The 14,556-nt window shown below is 38.2% G+C and overlaps 2 protein-coding genes across 2 annotated transcripts; both read right to left on the reverse strand.

Annotated features, from left to right (window-relative positions):
- Positions 1 to 3,177: 3,177 nt before the first annotated feature.
- On the reverse strand, positions 3,178 to 4,239 carry LOC140941023 (uncharacterized). Its single transcript, XM_073389970.1, has one exon. The coding sequence runs from the start codon at positions 4,100 to 4,102 to the stop codon at positions 3,452 to 3,454; it is 651 nt and encodes a 216-aa protein (XP_073246071.1). The 5' UTR covers positions 4,103 to 4,239; the 3' UTR covers positions 3,178 to 3,451.
- A 7,959-nt stretch (positions 4,240 to 12,198) lies between these two features.
- LOC140940388 (uncharacterized) lies at positions 12,199 to 13,686 on the reverse strand. Its single transcript, XM_073389357.1, has one exon. It carries the CDS (start codon positions 13,615 to 13,617, stop codon positions 12,889 to 12,891), a length of 729 nt encoding a protein of 242 aa, XP_073245458.1. The 5' UTR covers positions 13,618 to 13,686; the 3' UTR covers positions 12,199 to 12,888.
- Positions 13,687 to 14,556: the final 870 nt, after the last annotated feature.

The raw sequence follows: 14,556 nt of genomic DNA on the forward strand, positions 1-14,556 counted from the left end.
CGGACTCGTATGTTTATAACTCTGTCTTATTTGAGGCTTGGCCACACAAAAAAGGTAACTACACGGCGCGCGCAGATCTAAAAATCGACTTGATCAATGACAGAACGCCAAATTGCAACCTCGTTTCCGCCTCCGCCATTTTGGAAAACGAGAGGACTCTGGGGACGAAGTCGGATAAGTCGTGTCCAGTCCTTTCCGCACGCTTCGCATTTGCGTGCTTTTTTGCTAAACCTAATTACTCGTCAAGGGAGTATCCACTCTGATGTTTGTTTATGAAAATATCTGTTTACGATCGCTTATATGTAGACGTGAGGTTTCTGAGAAACTTGGGTGCACTCGTGTGTACATATTCCACTTTTGAAATTAACATCAGTCAAGTTTTGTTTGCTTAAGTTTCGATTTTTCAGTTACGAACATCCATATTTTGATTAAGTTATTGCCATTGAAGCCGGCTGCTACCATCTGCCACTGATGATTACGATAACTCATATGCCTCGTTCCAGACGTTTGATAAACATCGTTCGGTTTAATACGAGCCATTTGCAATTATATGGGAAAAATATATTTTTGGTTTTTGCACGTATCTGAAGATTTCGAACTCAGTATTTTTTGTTAATAAAAATGCCATTTAAAAAAGATAAGAAGTTCCCTTGATGCCCATGCTTGAGAGGATCTCAGGTCACAAGTAATTTCAAATGCTGTAAATGTTCGGTTTCACCTGTGTTGAATTTATTCAGACCATTCAATTCTTTTTCCTTCTTTTTAACTCGGCCATTTCGGGTGATTTCATTTGATGTTTTTAGCTCTGTTTTGTCCTTCTGTCAACTGCTCATTCATTCCTGGAAAGTTCAACATCGGAGTCGTCGTGGATTTGGTATGTTTCTCCAATAGGTCTTCTTAAACCCAGCCAAAATATCGCCATTTCGAATTGGATGATCGCGATCATAAGGTACGTAAACCAGCTGTCCGAGATGAGTTTTCCGAATGCGACGAGCAAAACTGCAGACGCTATGCCAAATCCAAGAACGTTAAACATGTTGCGGTGTAATTTTAGTGTCGTCGTTTCTACTTGTCAGACGAAATTTCCAGTGAACTTAAAGTTCTCGTTGTAGACTGGATGAAAATCAAATTAAACAGCTCCAAGAAGCAAACGCAACTAAGTGGAAATGCTCTCTGTGACTTTTATCTCAAGCTGACGACTAGTTGCCAAAAACAACTGCGTATTTAAAGTGATCGCAGTGTACGGTTTAAAACACAAGAAAATTAGAGAAGAAACCAGTAGGAAAGTCCAGCGCACAGGATGACCGACCGTCTCTCAATGGTGATTGTCAAAGTACTTTTTTGCTAGGATATTATTTGAATGACGCAAGAGAACAATCAAAGCGCCAAAACTGCAATTTCCTGCGATTAAATTTGCATGCTTTTGTTAATTTTAAAGTTTTGTACAATCTGAAACAAAAGCCATGAAAAACGAAAGCAGCTGTGGAGAAGACCATGAGACAAGACGGTGCCACCAATGAAAACAAATCAGCACTTTCCAGTTGAAAAAGGAACTGGCAATGGAAGTGACTCCTCTCAGCTGGGGAAACTTATCGGGCTTTTCGATAAGATATACAATTTTTCACTATTTGGCGTCTTGAACAGGGTTTTTTGGACTGGAAGTCTTTTAAAAAGAGTGTTGAGGCTGGTGATGGGCAGTCCTCATTTTTGATACCAAGAATTTTTTTCCATGATTTTAGTTTAAAAAATTACTCAACTTGTGTGCGAAACGAAAGGATCAGTGTCATGAAATAAAGTCGCTTGTGTTAAAGAAAGTAGCGAAATGAACGATTTTATCTTAAACAGGGTCAGGTTTTGAAGGCCTCGGCGGAACCTCTCGCCGGTATCGACCCAAACTTCCCTTCACCGCCCCCGGGGCCACGTAGGCCATTTCTGATTTCCAAAAAGGCCAAACATCTTCACTTGAGGCTAAGTGCAAAAACTTTCATGTAAAAATTATTTTTCTTCACATTAGAAGAGAATGATCATTTCCATATCAATGATTTTATAATTGCCCTGGTTTGAAAAAGCCGCAAAGAGCAATCCGGAAATGGCCCGGCTATATTGCAGAGGCTGGCAGTGGCTTTCAGCTTTGGAAAATATGGAAAGGTGGCACGGTGGCATGGACTCCAGGCAAAGCAGACACTGCCTCAGGTACGATGGCAGAACTCGTCCAAGTCTATTCAAAGCAATAGTCCTCCATCAGCCTATGTTTGTAAAGTCCTTATTGCACTTGGTACTTACGAAGGAAATTGGTGTTCCCCTCGGTTCTTCGTTTTTTGACAAACTGTAGAAAATTCTTTTTTTTTTTTCATTTGAAATTTCGGTTTGCACACGAGCACTAAGGAGTTTTTAAGAGCTTGTTTTAACGTGTCCGTGCCGTCCAGATTGAATTGGAATCTGAAAGTGTTGGTTAAGGAGGAGTGGGGAAAACCGGAGTACCTGGAGAAAAACTTCACGGAGTAAAGAAGAAAACTAACAACAAATTCAACCACATATGGCGTCGACAATGGGATTCATACCCGGGCCACATTGGTGGGAGGCGAGTGCTCTCACCACTGCGCCACCCGTGCTCTCCAACATAAGGTTACGAAGTTACAAAAAGTAAAGTTGCGTAGCTAAATGGTTACATGTACAGAACGCAACGAAGGTTAATTAATCTTGGAAACATTGTAATGCCTAACGTTCGTATTTTTCTGACTCTTTTTGCTCATGAATTTATTCAAAACAGGTTTTTTTTTTGGCTAAGAGACAAATTAAACAGCATATCAACATATTAGCATGATACCCAATCGAGGTTTACAAATCTTACTACCTACCAAAATTATACATTTTAGGCTAATACAAACACTTTTTAAATCAGATGATGTAACACCTTTAATAGATTTTCTACTGAAGCAAATTAACTTGTATTCCATTTTGTTTGTAGTTAATTATTAACACGAAGCACTAACAGCACCAGCTTGTGCGATCAAAGCCTTGTATGCAATGACTATACGTCGACTGTCAGGTGTTATTTTCTAGACTAAGCTGCGCGCTAGACATCGTTATTTTCTCCGTATTGTCAAGTCGAGCCACTCTACAGCTTCGTAAGACCTTAAAGCACTCTTTATTCACTCTTTTATTTCTCTTTATTCACTCTTTCTAACGGTCGACCATGATTAGTATTCCAGCTGAAATGACTACATAATTTAGCTTTAAGACCTAACTGATTGTCAATCTAGATTGAACAACAGTCCATGCTATTTGTCAAATTTAAGACATTTAAGCCGTATGACTTAGTACATCTTGCATGTTTTTTTTTTTAAGTTTCAAACTACCAGCATTTTATAAGTCAGTCGATTCTAACGTTCCCTCAGAAAAGACAGGGATCACTTTGAGCAGCATAACGCATCAAACTTTCTGCATCGAACTATTCACTGTTCTGTTTCTTGCCAAGTCGTTTCCTCCACGATCCTTTCTCACTTTTATCTTCATCTCCTTCCTTTCCCTTTTCTTTTTCTTCCTTCTTCTCGGCTTTCTGTCGTTCCTTCTCTTCTTCTTTCTCTTTCTTCTTTTCTTTCTCTTCCTCCTTTCTCTTTTCCTTCTCACTTTTCTCCTTTCCTTTCTCACCCGCCCAATCAGTCGTTTCCATTCCAGTAATCGGTGGTACACTTAGACTATGCCTAGGAGCCGACCTTGAAGGTGAACCTGGGATGCCGCTTTCTCTCCTTCCCTTATGATCTTTTCTTGCCTTTTGTTTATCTTTGACCCTTTGTTTTCTGGGCGAAAATTCAGCGTCTTCCCCGGGCGCAGACACTGTTATTTGCGGTGAGTTAGATCCATCAACCATGTGCTGACCCTTCAAACCAGCGGGCTGAAATACGTCGTATTTTTCTGTAGGCTTGTCCAACGAAAAAAGCACAGCCTCAAACAATATCACAACTCCCATCATGTAAGGGAAAAAGTGCGGCAGGAAAAACTTGCCGAAATTCACCACAAGCGTGGCGACAATAAGTCCAAACGCAAGTGCATGAATTGTGTTTTTCAAAGAACCTTCGATGACCGGGGGTGGACCAGCCATGACTTTCCTTAAAAGAATTTTTTGCACTCTACAGCATTCAAATGAGCGGTTCACTGGTAAAACTTTATTATGAATTTCAAAAAGGTTGTGATCACTAAATAGTAAAATTTTCACTGTTCGAACAAAAGACCACCAGTAATTTTAGCTGACGCGATGTACACGAGTAAACAAACCCTGGAAGGTATTCCTAGTGCCAAAATTGTAGCGTTCCTTCAATTGCCAACATGTATAGATTGCTCTAATTTTATTAGAGTCAATAAAATGGACGTCTTCCTATTAATTTGAAGCGATTATAGAAAGGAACTCTACAAATGCATATCACGAAGTAAAGAATCTTCAAGCTTTTTGTTAATCAATATTGCACTTTTAAAAGAGAATACAATTTAAAACAAAACTTCAGGAAAAAATGAAATGTTTTAATTAAAATTAAGGTGTTTATTCAACTCCCGCGTCGATTCCAAGGTCTGTGTCAAAAAATATATCTTATATTCAAATTAACCTAATGAGTTAAAATAACGTTTATAACTGTTTTACTTTCGCTGTCAGGATTGAATTTGGTACATTGCCAAAGTGTCTTCGAATACGAGCCAAGACAGAACTTAAACCAAATAGGCACGACAGTTAAAGTTTAAGTTTATTGATACTTTACAATGAATTAAACTCTGAAAAGGTAAAAGATGGCGGAATAGTAGCATAGGAAAACTCAATTTCCATTCTAGGGCTACTCTCCTATCAAAAATGTAATCTGACTGGTACATGCACACAGTTGTCTTGGCAAATCGTCAAAGGGCCAAGAGGGGAGTCCTTTTGAGATTGAGAAGATGGAACTTTTAGAGCTTTTTGCAGGCTTTTTTTCAGCCAATTATCCTTTCAAACCAAAATTCATAATTTGCTCAACCCCTGTGACGCTTTGCTTGCAAAGATAGGGAGAAAGCTCCCAAAGCGATAGGCACATTACACTTAGGTTACCCCTCTAGATCTCCAGCGAGGTAACGATATTGAGTCTCACTGCTAATCAGGAATAACTTGGTTGGATTCATATTCCTACTTTGACCGCGAATTTAAAAAATGCAGGTTATTTTCTTTACTCACGCAGCCTGAATAGATTTCCAACTGATTTTGTAAAACAAAACCGCTCAGTTGCGTTTCGATTATTTGGCCATTCCATTATATACTGCCAGAAACAGATAACCCGAAGAACCCCTAAGAAATGTTTATCCATGTTTTCAATGCATTGTGGTTCATGCACGGGCCCTCGCGTAGTGAAGAACGCGAATTTTTTTTCACCCCTTTTCTCAACGATGAACGTCAAAGATCTGGATTCCCATTCACACGACATTTTGTTTAACTGTAATGGTTTTATTACTTCACCGAGATATCAAATGCAATTTATCTGCTCATTTTCATTTTCGGGAGAAGGATGGCCTAATGTTGAGAGCATTCGCCTTCCAGCAACGTAATCTACACAACTACTACTAGGTCCGCCTAGATTAGAAATTGCTATTTTGCGGGCCAGTCTATTGTAACCAATAGTCTTATGAAATAAAGTTGAAGTTGAAGTTGACTACACAAAAGCCGATTTTTCTTTATTTCTTTTGTCAAAATCGGTTTTCGAAGGACGAAGCGAGCCAGCGACACACGCCCCTGGGGCGTTTGAAGCGAGAGTCACCAGTCTGACTCTCCGTTTTCACCATCGCTCTACGGATTTCGTTTGGCCTGTTTGGCCGCTCCCGCGTTCTTGACCTAAGCAAAAATACGGACTGTTTTGCAGTCTAACCCGTCACCAATTTGGGTTAGAAGAAGGGTTAGAATCCAGGAGGCGAGTTTCCCTCTATACTCCGGTCTGCCCCTCGTCCCCAAAACCAATATTTCCAAAATTCAATTCGATATTTAACCCCGACAAACCAAGTAAATGTGCTGCCACTGAATTCATTATTTTGTTTTTTTTTAATTTTTGTTCACATTACTGCACCCCATGAAACCTCTTCAATTACATTTCAGAGACAAGTTAAAACAACATGTATTATTAGCAATTAGCAATGAAAATAATATGAATGGTTTTTTTAACGAGACAAAAGGTCTAATATGCACCAAAAAAATGTACAGGACTTCTAAATATAACAAAAGCTTCGACAGTAAGATAGTACGAGGAGTTTCATACCGTAAAGATTATGCTAATAATTTCCAACATGTCAGTTTGGGCTAAAACCACCCGTAAAACCCCACCCAAAAATAATTAGTTAACAAGTAATATTTTCTCGGTTTACACTTTTTATTCCTAAGTCTTGGTCATAAAACTAAAACTGTTTAGTAATTTTTAAAGAGACATAATAAAGAAAGTAGAGAATCAGTTCGATTAGAATTTCTGTTGAAGTCCGCCTATATGTAATAAACAGCAAATCATTCGCAGTTAAATATAATTCAATACAGCGAGGCGTTTCACTTTGTTTGAGTTCCTTGACAGTCTCTATGGTTTAATTTTCTGCAGACCTTCGGCAAATCCAACAGTTATATATCCTCTTTAACTTGCTGCCAAATCTTTCTCCTTGTTAGCATCTGTCTGATCTGCTCCCTTCTCCTCTTCTATTTTCTTGTTCTTTCCAAACAAAATAAGCACGATAACCTTAAAAGTCCCCTTTATGATCAATTTGATGCATTTTGTGAAAATTTCCAAGCCGTACGACCATAAGAGTGCAGTTAGAACAGCACACAAGAAAATGGCCACTACTCCAAACAATGAAACGTCTAACATGCCTTCCTTCCTGAGGCGAATAACCGAAGTCAGAAACTTCTTTGTTACTTTTTTCTTTGCTGCGTAAAGCTAATACGCTGGAAATTGTTGCCTTGAATTCTTTAGGTCCCTCGATTGTCTAGCTTCTGTTCTACAATCATAGATTTCCTTTTTTTATGGCAAGGCTAAATGCTTCACTCTATAAGGAGCAATGATATCACTGCAACGTTGTCTATCTGCATGGCTAGGTGCTCTGCGTCTGGGCCACAAAACCGTTGTGTTTGAAACTGTGTGACTTGCCTTTCGGTATCAGTTGTAGGCTAGCCAGAATCTTGCTGAGAGTACAAACACCTGTCGGTTTTTTTACAAGTAATTAGCAAGCCTGTCTTTAAGCAGGTATATACGCGTTTTGAAGCCGTAGTTTATCAAAACTTGAAGTGTCTCAATTTTTTCATCATTCACGTCCCATTTCTTCAAAGCGTTCCGCTGTTTATATAGTCCATTTGGCGATTACAGAAATATTTCAAGAAAGAGGAGAAATGGTTTAGTAATATCGAACAACGAGTTAGCGTTTTGATAAAGTTTCAATTCTTGAGTCGCGCATGAAAAATGCATCAGTTTGGTGGCCTGTAATTTGTCAGCTCAGACCTGAAACAATATCTTTTTCTAAGCGCAAAATTTGTTTTGGAAACCGCAAGGGCTCTTTCCTCTACGGCTTAGCAGGAAGCGAGGATCTGCAGCAACCACATTATGTAGCCTAGTTATTGCGGGCTCAGCTTATAACCTTTTTACCTATTTTTAAAATGCTTTTATAGAAAATCGTTTGTCAGTTGTTATGAAAATTTGTGCGGCCTATATGACGTTTATGCATATCAGTAAACGGGCATACACCCAGACTTTTGGAATCATCAAGCTGATTACGAAAATGGCTTCGGTTTTTGGTTTCTCTTGAAGTGCTCTCCCTTTAATTGTGGTTTGTAGCTCAAAAGAAAGCAGAACCAAAACCAAGAAGTTTGATGGCAAAAAATGAACTTCACACAGGGCGCCATTTGTTGACGAACTTTAATAATACTGCCTAGCTATCTCTCTGAAGGTTTTTTATTCATGGATGTAGGTTTTTATATCTTGTTCTAAGAGTGCCATGTTTTCATCGGCCTTTTTCAGAATTGTAAATTGGGGCAGTTTAAGCGGATTAACAAATGTATCTGTTGGACCCCATCAATTTTCTGAAAACCGGTTTCGACAGTCAAGCAGAACAGTGTTGATGAAGCCCATTTTAACATTCTATTTTTGTTTCACACAAAATTGAAATGGACTAAATTTCACATTGCATTTCGTCTTCCAAAACCTTGAAAAATCGATTTGGCGGCAAATCGCGCGCGCTTGGCTAGCTTCCGCCGATTCGACCGGTTACATTGGTAGAGAGTGAATACTCAATTGACCAATAAAATTAAGCGCTTCATTTATTGAAGGTATGGAATGAAAGTATTTCTTTATTTCTTATTCCAAAAGAGTTTTAATTTTTCATACTCGACGCAACAAGTGAGAGACAATGATAAAAAAATAAGAAAAATGTTCGATGACTTTTCTCGACTGTGGCTAAATGTCTTAGCTGCAGTTTCGACAGTAACAAATTTGGATTTACGCGTACATATTACATCTTTATTGGAAATGACGGGAGCGATTAAACTACTACAAATACAACTGCCTCTCGATCATAATCGCCGAAAGGCGGATGTCTCTTTTTACCATTTTAGCCCGTCACCGTATGAAATAACTCTCACTACTTTACACAATTAATACCCCCCCCCCCCCTCCCTTTTCAGCCTGTGAGTTAATTCATCTGCGTTACTGACAATAAAGAATACATTAGCCACCTGTTTGACAGGGTCCACTTTTCAATCAATTTATTTTTAGAAGCGCACCAACCTTCTACAAAAAACTTTGTTGCACCGATGCAACTTTCAGAGCAAGGAGACAAAGTTAAGAAAGAATAAATAAATTTATAAAAATTATCGGACAAAAAGTTAGAGACATGAATGTACTTTAGATTTTAAAACAAGCTTTAGCAAACATCTAGGAATTAAAACTATTGTTAGAAAAGAAGGATTAAAATGATTTTGAACAAGCTGTAGAAGTTTAAATAATTAACTATTCTATGGAAATGGGTCTTAAATTGGAGAGAGTAAAACGGTTTCCCCTAATGAACAAATACTTATTTCTAAATGATGAAACTATTACTGAGTTAGGGACTCTCTTAATGTTGTTTAAAGTATGTGATGATTTGTTTAAAATCCCATTTCTTCGTTTAAGTAGATGACAACATTATTTCTAATAATATAAAAACTCCATCAGTGTTAGCATTGAAAACTGAATAATGCAGAATCATTGCCATAAAAATAGATACAAATTTATAACGAGCAGTGAATGGGGAAAAGATTTCCACTTCAGAATTGTTGTCTAATTCAAGTTGCAGAGTTCATTAACCAATGAAAGGGTCCACTTGGAAATGTCCAAAATTCAATGCAACGCGCAATGAATTAAAAGAGAATGAAATACTTTAAGCCGATAACAAAGCCATAGTTTTCATTTGGCAGCGGCGGCTGCTGCCTTTGCTTGAGCTTTCTTTGCTGCCTTGTCTTGCTTGCTTGTCGCTGCCGATTGACCGCCGGCCTTGTCTGTATTTTTCGGAGATGGGCTGTTTTTATTTCCCCCCGGTGACGCGGGTGGAGCTCTGTTCGTTCTTCCTTCTTCAGTTTTCTCTGACCTGGTCGGTGGCCTTTCAGGTTGAATTGTCTTTCCCTTTGTCATGGAGAACATTCCAATCTCGAAGAGGACCAAACTCACCATAAAATAAGGAAACCAGTTTCTTACGAAATATTTGGCAAACGTGATCAACAGAGCTGTTGTTGTCAAACCGAATCCAAGAACTCCAAATATAGCCATCTTTAAATCAATATCAGCTTGTCCTTTCTACCTGGCAGCTTGCTGGATTTTAGTTCAAGTTCAAATACACAGATGGACACGAAATTGAATGTTGCTATAAAATCTATAACAAAATTAGACAATCCTCCTCATGTTATTCTACGCGTCACGTGACATAGAGACACTTGTTAAAATGGTAGATGATTGGACGTAGCACCCAGGAAACATTTACGCGCATTCAGCTGCTGAGAATACTAATAGATACATAACAGGATTTATAACGAACACTCACCATCAGCACGACGCAAAGCTAACACAGATCGAATTATTTGAGCATGTAATATCCATAGGCCTCTAAAAATTATATATATATTTTTTAATTGAAAAGCTTGAAATGGCCTGGCTATCAAGTCATATCATTTTGAAAATAAAGACCAAACATCAGGAAGAAACAGTTAAGCGTTGCATCGGCAAATTCTTGAATGTTTTCCAAAACGCAGAAAATTTCACTTAATGGGGATCATCAAGAGAAATAAGAGATACTTGGTATCTACGATAAAAGTTGCTTATGTTGGTTCTCGTTACGGAGGCGTTTGCTAATTACCTAGCAGGTACATTCTATGCCTTTTGACAGGCTGACAGAAAGTGAACAATGGACGCTGGCAGCACACCAGCTAAATTTAAAAACGTCATGTATTAGTTAGTGCAGCATAAATGTTTAAATTGTTTGTCCGCGCGCATAGCTTTTACTAGGACATGTTATCAAACTGGAAACGTGTATTTCTAAAAAGATTTAATTTCTGCACTTTGATCTCACGTAAAACAAAACAGAATAAATATATTCCATATTCCTTTCTTTGCATTGTCGTGGCTTCTAATTAAGAGTAAAGGTATCAAGGTAGACTGCTTTACGGTTCGAGAGCGCCCTTATCTTTGAACAATCCCAAAACTACCTCCTAATTTGGTTCTCAAAAATGCCACATTTCGGTGGGAGAAAGGCGCGGATTATATTGTACTTTAGTATCCTTGTTTAAGATATTCAGTGAAATGGAAATAGTTTTTTTGAAGTGTATCCTAAAGAGGTTCCCGATGAAGAAGGATCTTCGTTCGTTACAAATTAATTAATGACTCAGGGAAGGAGAATGTGGAAACACCTGAAAAAAAGCATTCCACAGAGCATGCTACCCGCTCAAAACTACTGGCCAATGACTGCTGATGGGTTTTATCTATCTTTGCCTTGCTATACATCCACTGCCATGCTTTTTTTTTCTGTACGAAGTTAGCTGGTTGCTTTAAGAGATTTTTTAAATCGGGAAAACTTTTTGCTGAGATAAAGACTGCAAAGCTCATTCTCTCCTGAAAAGTAATAACAAATTCAATCGACCTAAAACGTCTGTCTTTTTTACAGGCAACGCACGAACCCAAAACAAAACGGAAGACGTGGTTGCGTTTGCACTTCACTTACGTTCTGTTCTGTACATTAGGTCGATATTAGGGAAAGAAAGGCGCTGACACATACAGTATAAGAAATATTTTCAACCGAAACCTTATGCTACAAACTAGTTTTATTTTTCTTTATTCTGGCTCTATCGGGAGATCGGTCAAAGTATACGTAAGTAAGTTGGCAAGTAATTACTTCATGTTGTCGGACTTCAAGTTGGGCCTGTCACACAAAATATTAACTTCGTAGTTAACAACTGATTATCATAACAATTTCACGAGTACCGAAGTTAGCAGATATACGGTAATGGTAAGCGGCGTTCAAACAGGCAGTGGCACGCGGCCAAAATGGCTTCGGGGACAGTGGGATGGGCCAGCCAAGCTACACACTTCCGAGCTTAAAAATAGACCCAATAGCCATGTTGTACGTATGTAGTGGAGTTACAGGGCTTTCTAATTCTATATATATTGATACTGAGTTGACTTTCGATCTTGACAATTTTCGATGAGGCGCTTTCCATTTTTCGAGTAGTACAGGAGCTCTTCCAGACCCCTATTTTCATTGGCCTAAATAAGCAGTAGCTTCTTTTGTTTTTAGGGCTAAGGGTATTGGTTGTGTTGAATCATTTATTGTTTCGTTCTCCAATCGCAGAACCTGTCTGGAGAGTTACTGACCCCCCCAATTTTTCCAAATACGTGATGAAGACACAGCTATAAATACTACGTCGAATGTGACTAACACATGCTTGACGTATGACTCAGCCTTGAAAGGCAGGTGAAGACTAGAAATTATTTAAAGTGCATTCGATTGGTTGTATTTTGGAATTTAAAAAAAATCAATCAATCAATCAAAAACTTTATTTCACCTTGAATTTCAAAAAAGATAGCACCAACTAATACTAATATCTCCGAAAGAGAGAAAAACAATATCATAAAATAAGCAGCCCACAAACCACTTATTCAGCCCGGCTCGCGTAGATTGAATAGAAGGAAAATGTAGTCATTTTTCTATATGTTTTTATTCGGACAAAAGATTTGTTGAACACACCTTTAATTTCCTAACAAATATATTCAATCTCAGCGGATCTCACAAAATTGTTACTGAAATTAAATTAAATTAAAATAAATCGATCGACCATTTCCGCGACGTCATTTAAGCCATTACGTTTTGCTAACAGGTAGGACACGTGTTTGTCAAACAAAGATTTGCATTTTCTATACAAATGCCGAAATTACCGAAAATTTAAAGACATGAATTTTAATACACTTCAGCGATGGCCCTGAAATATAAATCATCTCCTATAAACAGCCTTTTTTAAAGAAATTGCTAGCGCTTTAAACGATCGAATATTCTCCAAAAGTCGTCGCTTTTTTGACAATTCATGTCACTTATATTGCAAACTGCTTTATCAAGAATTCCATGCAAATGCTTTTATATGCAGAGGAGAATTTCTTTCCACTCTATTCGAAAATGAAATTTCCAAAACTGGTTCTCATATTTGGTCGCTGTCAACAAAGCGAGAAAGTTATAATCCCCCAAAAAGATTTAGTTTCGTTCAATTCTATGCTAAAAATGCCATTTCTTTGCGAGTGAGAAGCAAAGGGCGAATTTCTTTGTTTTCCATCGATGTTATTAATGTTTATTGACTTTTTATACTTCGATTTTCGGATAAATCATTCGCTACACACCTTAGTATCGACCCAATCCGTTCATCGTTTCATCAAAATCTGATCTAACATCGTCAATTTTCTTTTCTTCCTCGCGAATCTTGTCCTTTATAACGTTAAGTTCACCCTGAAGTCTTCCAACCTTCCTTTCCGCCGCCTCGTATCGGATTTCCTCATCTCGCCTCAGTTGCCACAATTCTCGTATCTTATTTTCGCATGCCTCCTCGCGATCACCGCGTTTCTCCTCATCAATTGCCAATTTACGCAAGTTTCGGCCAACTAATCTGTTCTGCTCCTCCAGCTCTCGGCCCCTTGCTTCTGCGACTTTTAATCTCAGCCTGTACTTTTCCTTTTCTTTAGACATATTTTGCAACTTTCGCCAGCATTCGGCGCATTTGTTCTCGCTGTAGTCGGCCGATTTCTTGTACTCTTCTATCGACAATTCAAGTTTCTCCAGTTTTCGCTCATCTTCCTCCTCCATTTCATCCAAGATCTTTCGCTGTCTGTCCTCCCTTTCTAACCTCTCAAGCTCCTCACGGTACGACTTTTCTTTGTCGAAAATACGGTCTTCCACAGAGTCGAGTTTCGCCTCAAGCAGCCGTTTTCTTCTTTTCAATGCATCGACTTCTTTTTCTTTTTCATCCGCTTCATGCCTTTTAAAATCAAGTTTCTTCGTCGCAGCTTTTTCCCTGTCCTCAGCTTCGTCGATTTCGTGTCTTAACCTGGAAGTTTTAGCTTTAAACTCTTCCATGCTATCGTGTTTAGACTGAATGGTTGCTCTCGGCGTTCCTCGTTGTTTAGAATTACGTTTTCGTAATCAGAAATTCACCTGTTTCGGAAATCAGAATAAATTATGACGCCTCTGCACCAATAACATGTCGCCTTACGGGCTGGTGGCTTGTTTAAATGTTTTGACCAATGTCCGTAAGGATACTGTTAAATATATACAGAAAAAGAAGGTGAACTGCTGTCAGACTCAACAGCAGTTAGAAAAAAAATAACCATAACAATAATCATTGTTCTTCAAGAGAGATGTAAAATTAAATTACGTCTCACTCAAAAAGTTAAAAACTACAAAATGCAAAATTAGCATGGATATCATTCACTAAACGGTGGATTTCAATAATCAATCCTGTTTCGTTTCTTCCATTTAATCCTATGTATGACAAATAATTCAGCAAATAGTCTTCAAAAAGGGCCGGCTTTCCGTCTTACTTTCTGAGTTTGTACCTTCTTTTCCGAAAATAGTTTTCAAACTACAGATGTAATATTATTTCTCAGATCACTTCGTAATTCACTTTGGTAATTTCGGAATAAACTTGGTCGTGCCACAAACGCTTTTTGACTTCTTTTTTTTCGCGTTATCGTGTCCCAAACGAGCATTTTAAAAAACGTTTGCATCCGAAAAAGATTTTTTTCAACAGCTTGGAGCAAAATTCAACAGGTGTAAATACTTCACGCTGATCGATGTAAAATTATTTTGTCAGAAGTGTTTGCGTCTATTTTATCTGATGAAACCGGTTTATCATTGTTATCTCGCTAGCTCCAGCTGGTACATTTGAAAACGTAGAGCCAATTTAAATACAAACTGTGAAAACTGGAATGTAGTAGTTGAAGAAGGACAAAGGAAACTACAAAACAAAAAGCGAAATCATCAAAAAATAGCGATTTTTTTCCCCTTAAAAGTCAG

This window comes from Porites lutea, chromosome 6 (genome assembly GCF_958299795.1).
Source record: "Porites lutea chromosome 6, jaPorLute2.1, whole genome shotgun sequence".
In the NCBI taxonomy this organism is placed as follows: Eukaryota; Metazoa; Cnidaria; class Anthozoa; order Scleractinia; family Poritidae; genus Porites; species Porites lutea.

Coding starts and splice junctions, on each gene's coding strand:
- LOC140940388 (XM_073389357.1), bottom strand. CDS start 13,617: ATGGAAGAGTTTAAAGCTAAAACTTCCAGGTTAAGACACGAAATCGAC.
- LOC140941023 (XM_073389970.1), bottom strand. CDS start 4,102: ATGGCTGGTCCACCCCCGGTCATCGAAGGTTCTTTGAAAAACACAATT.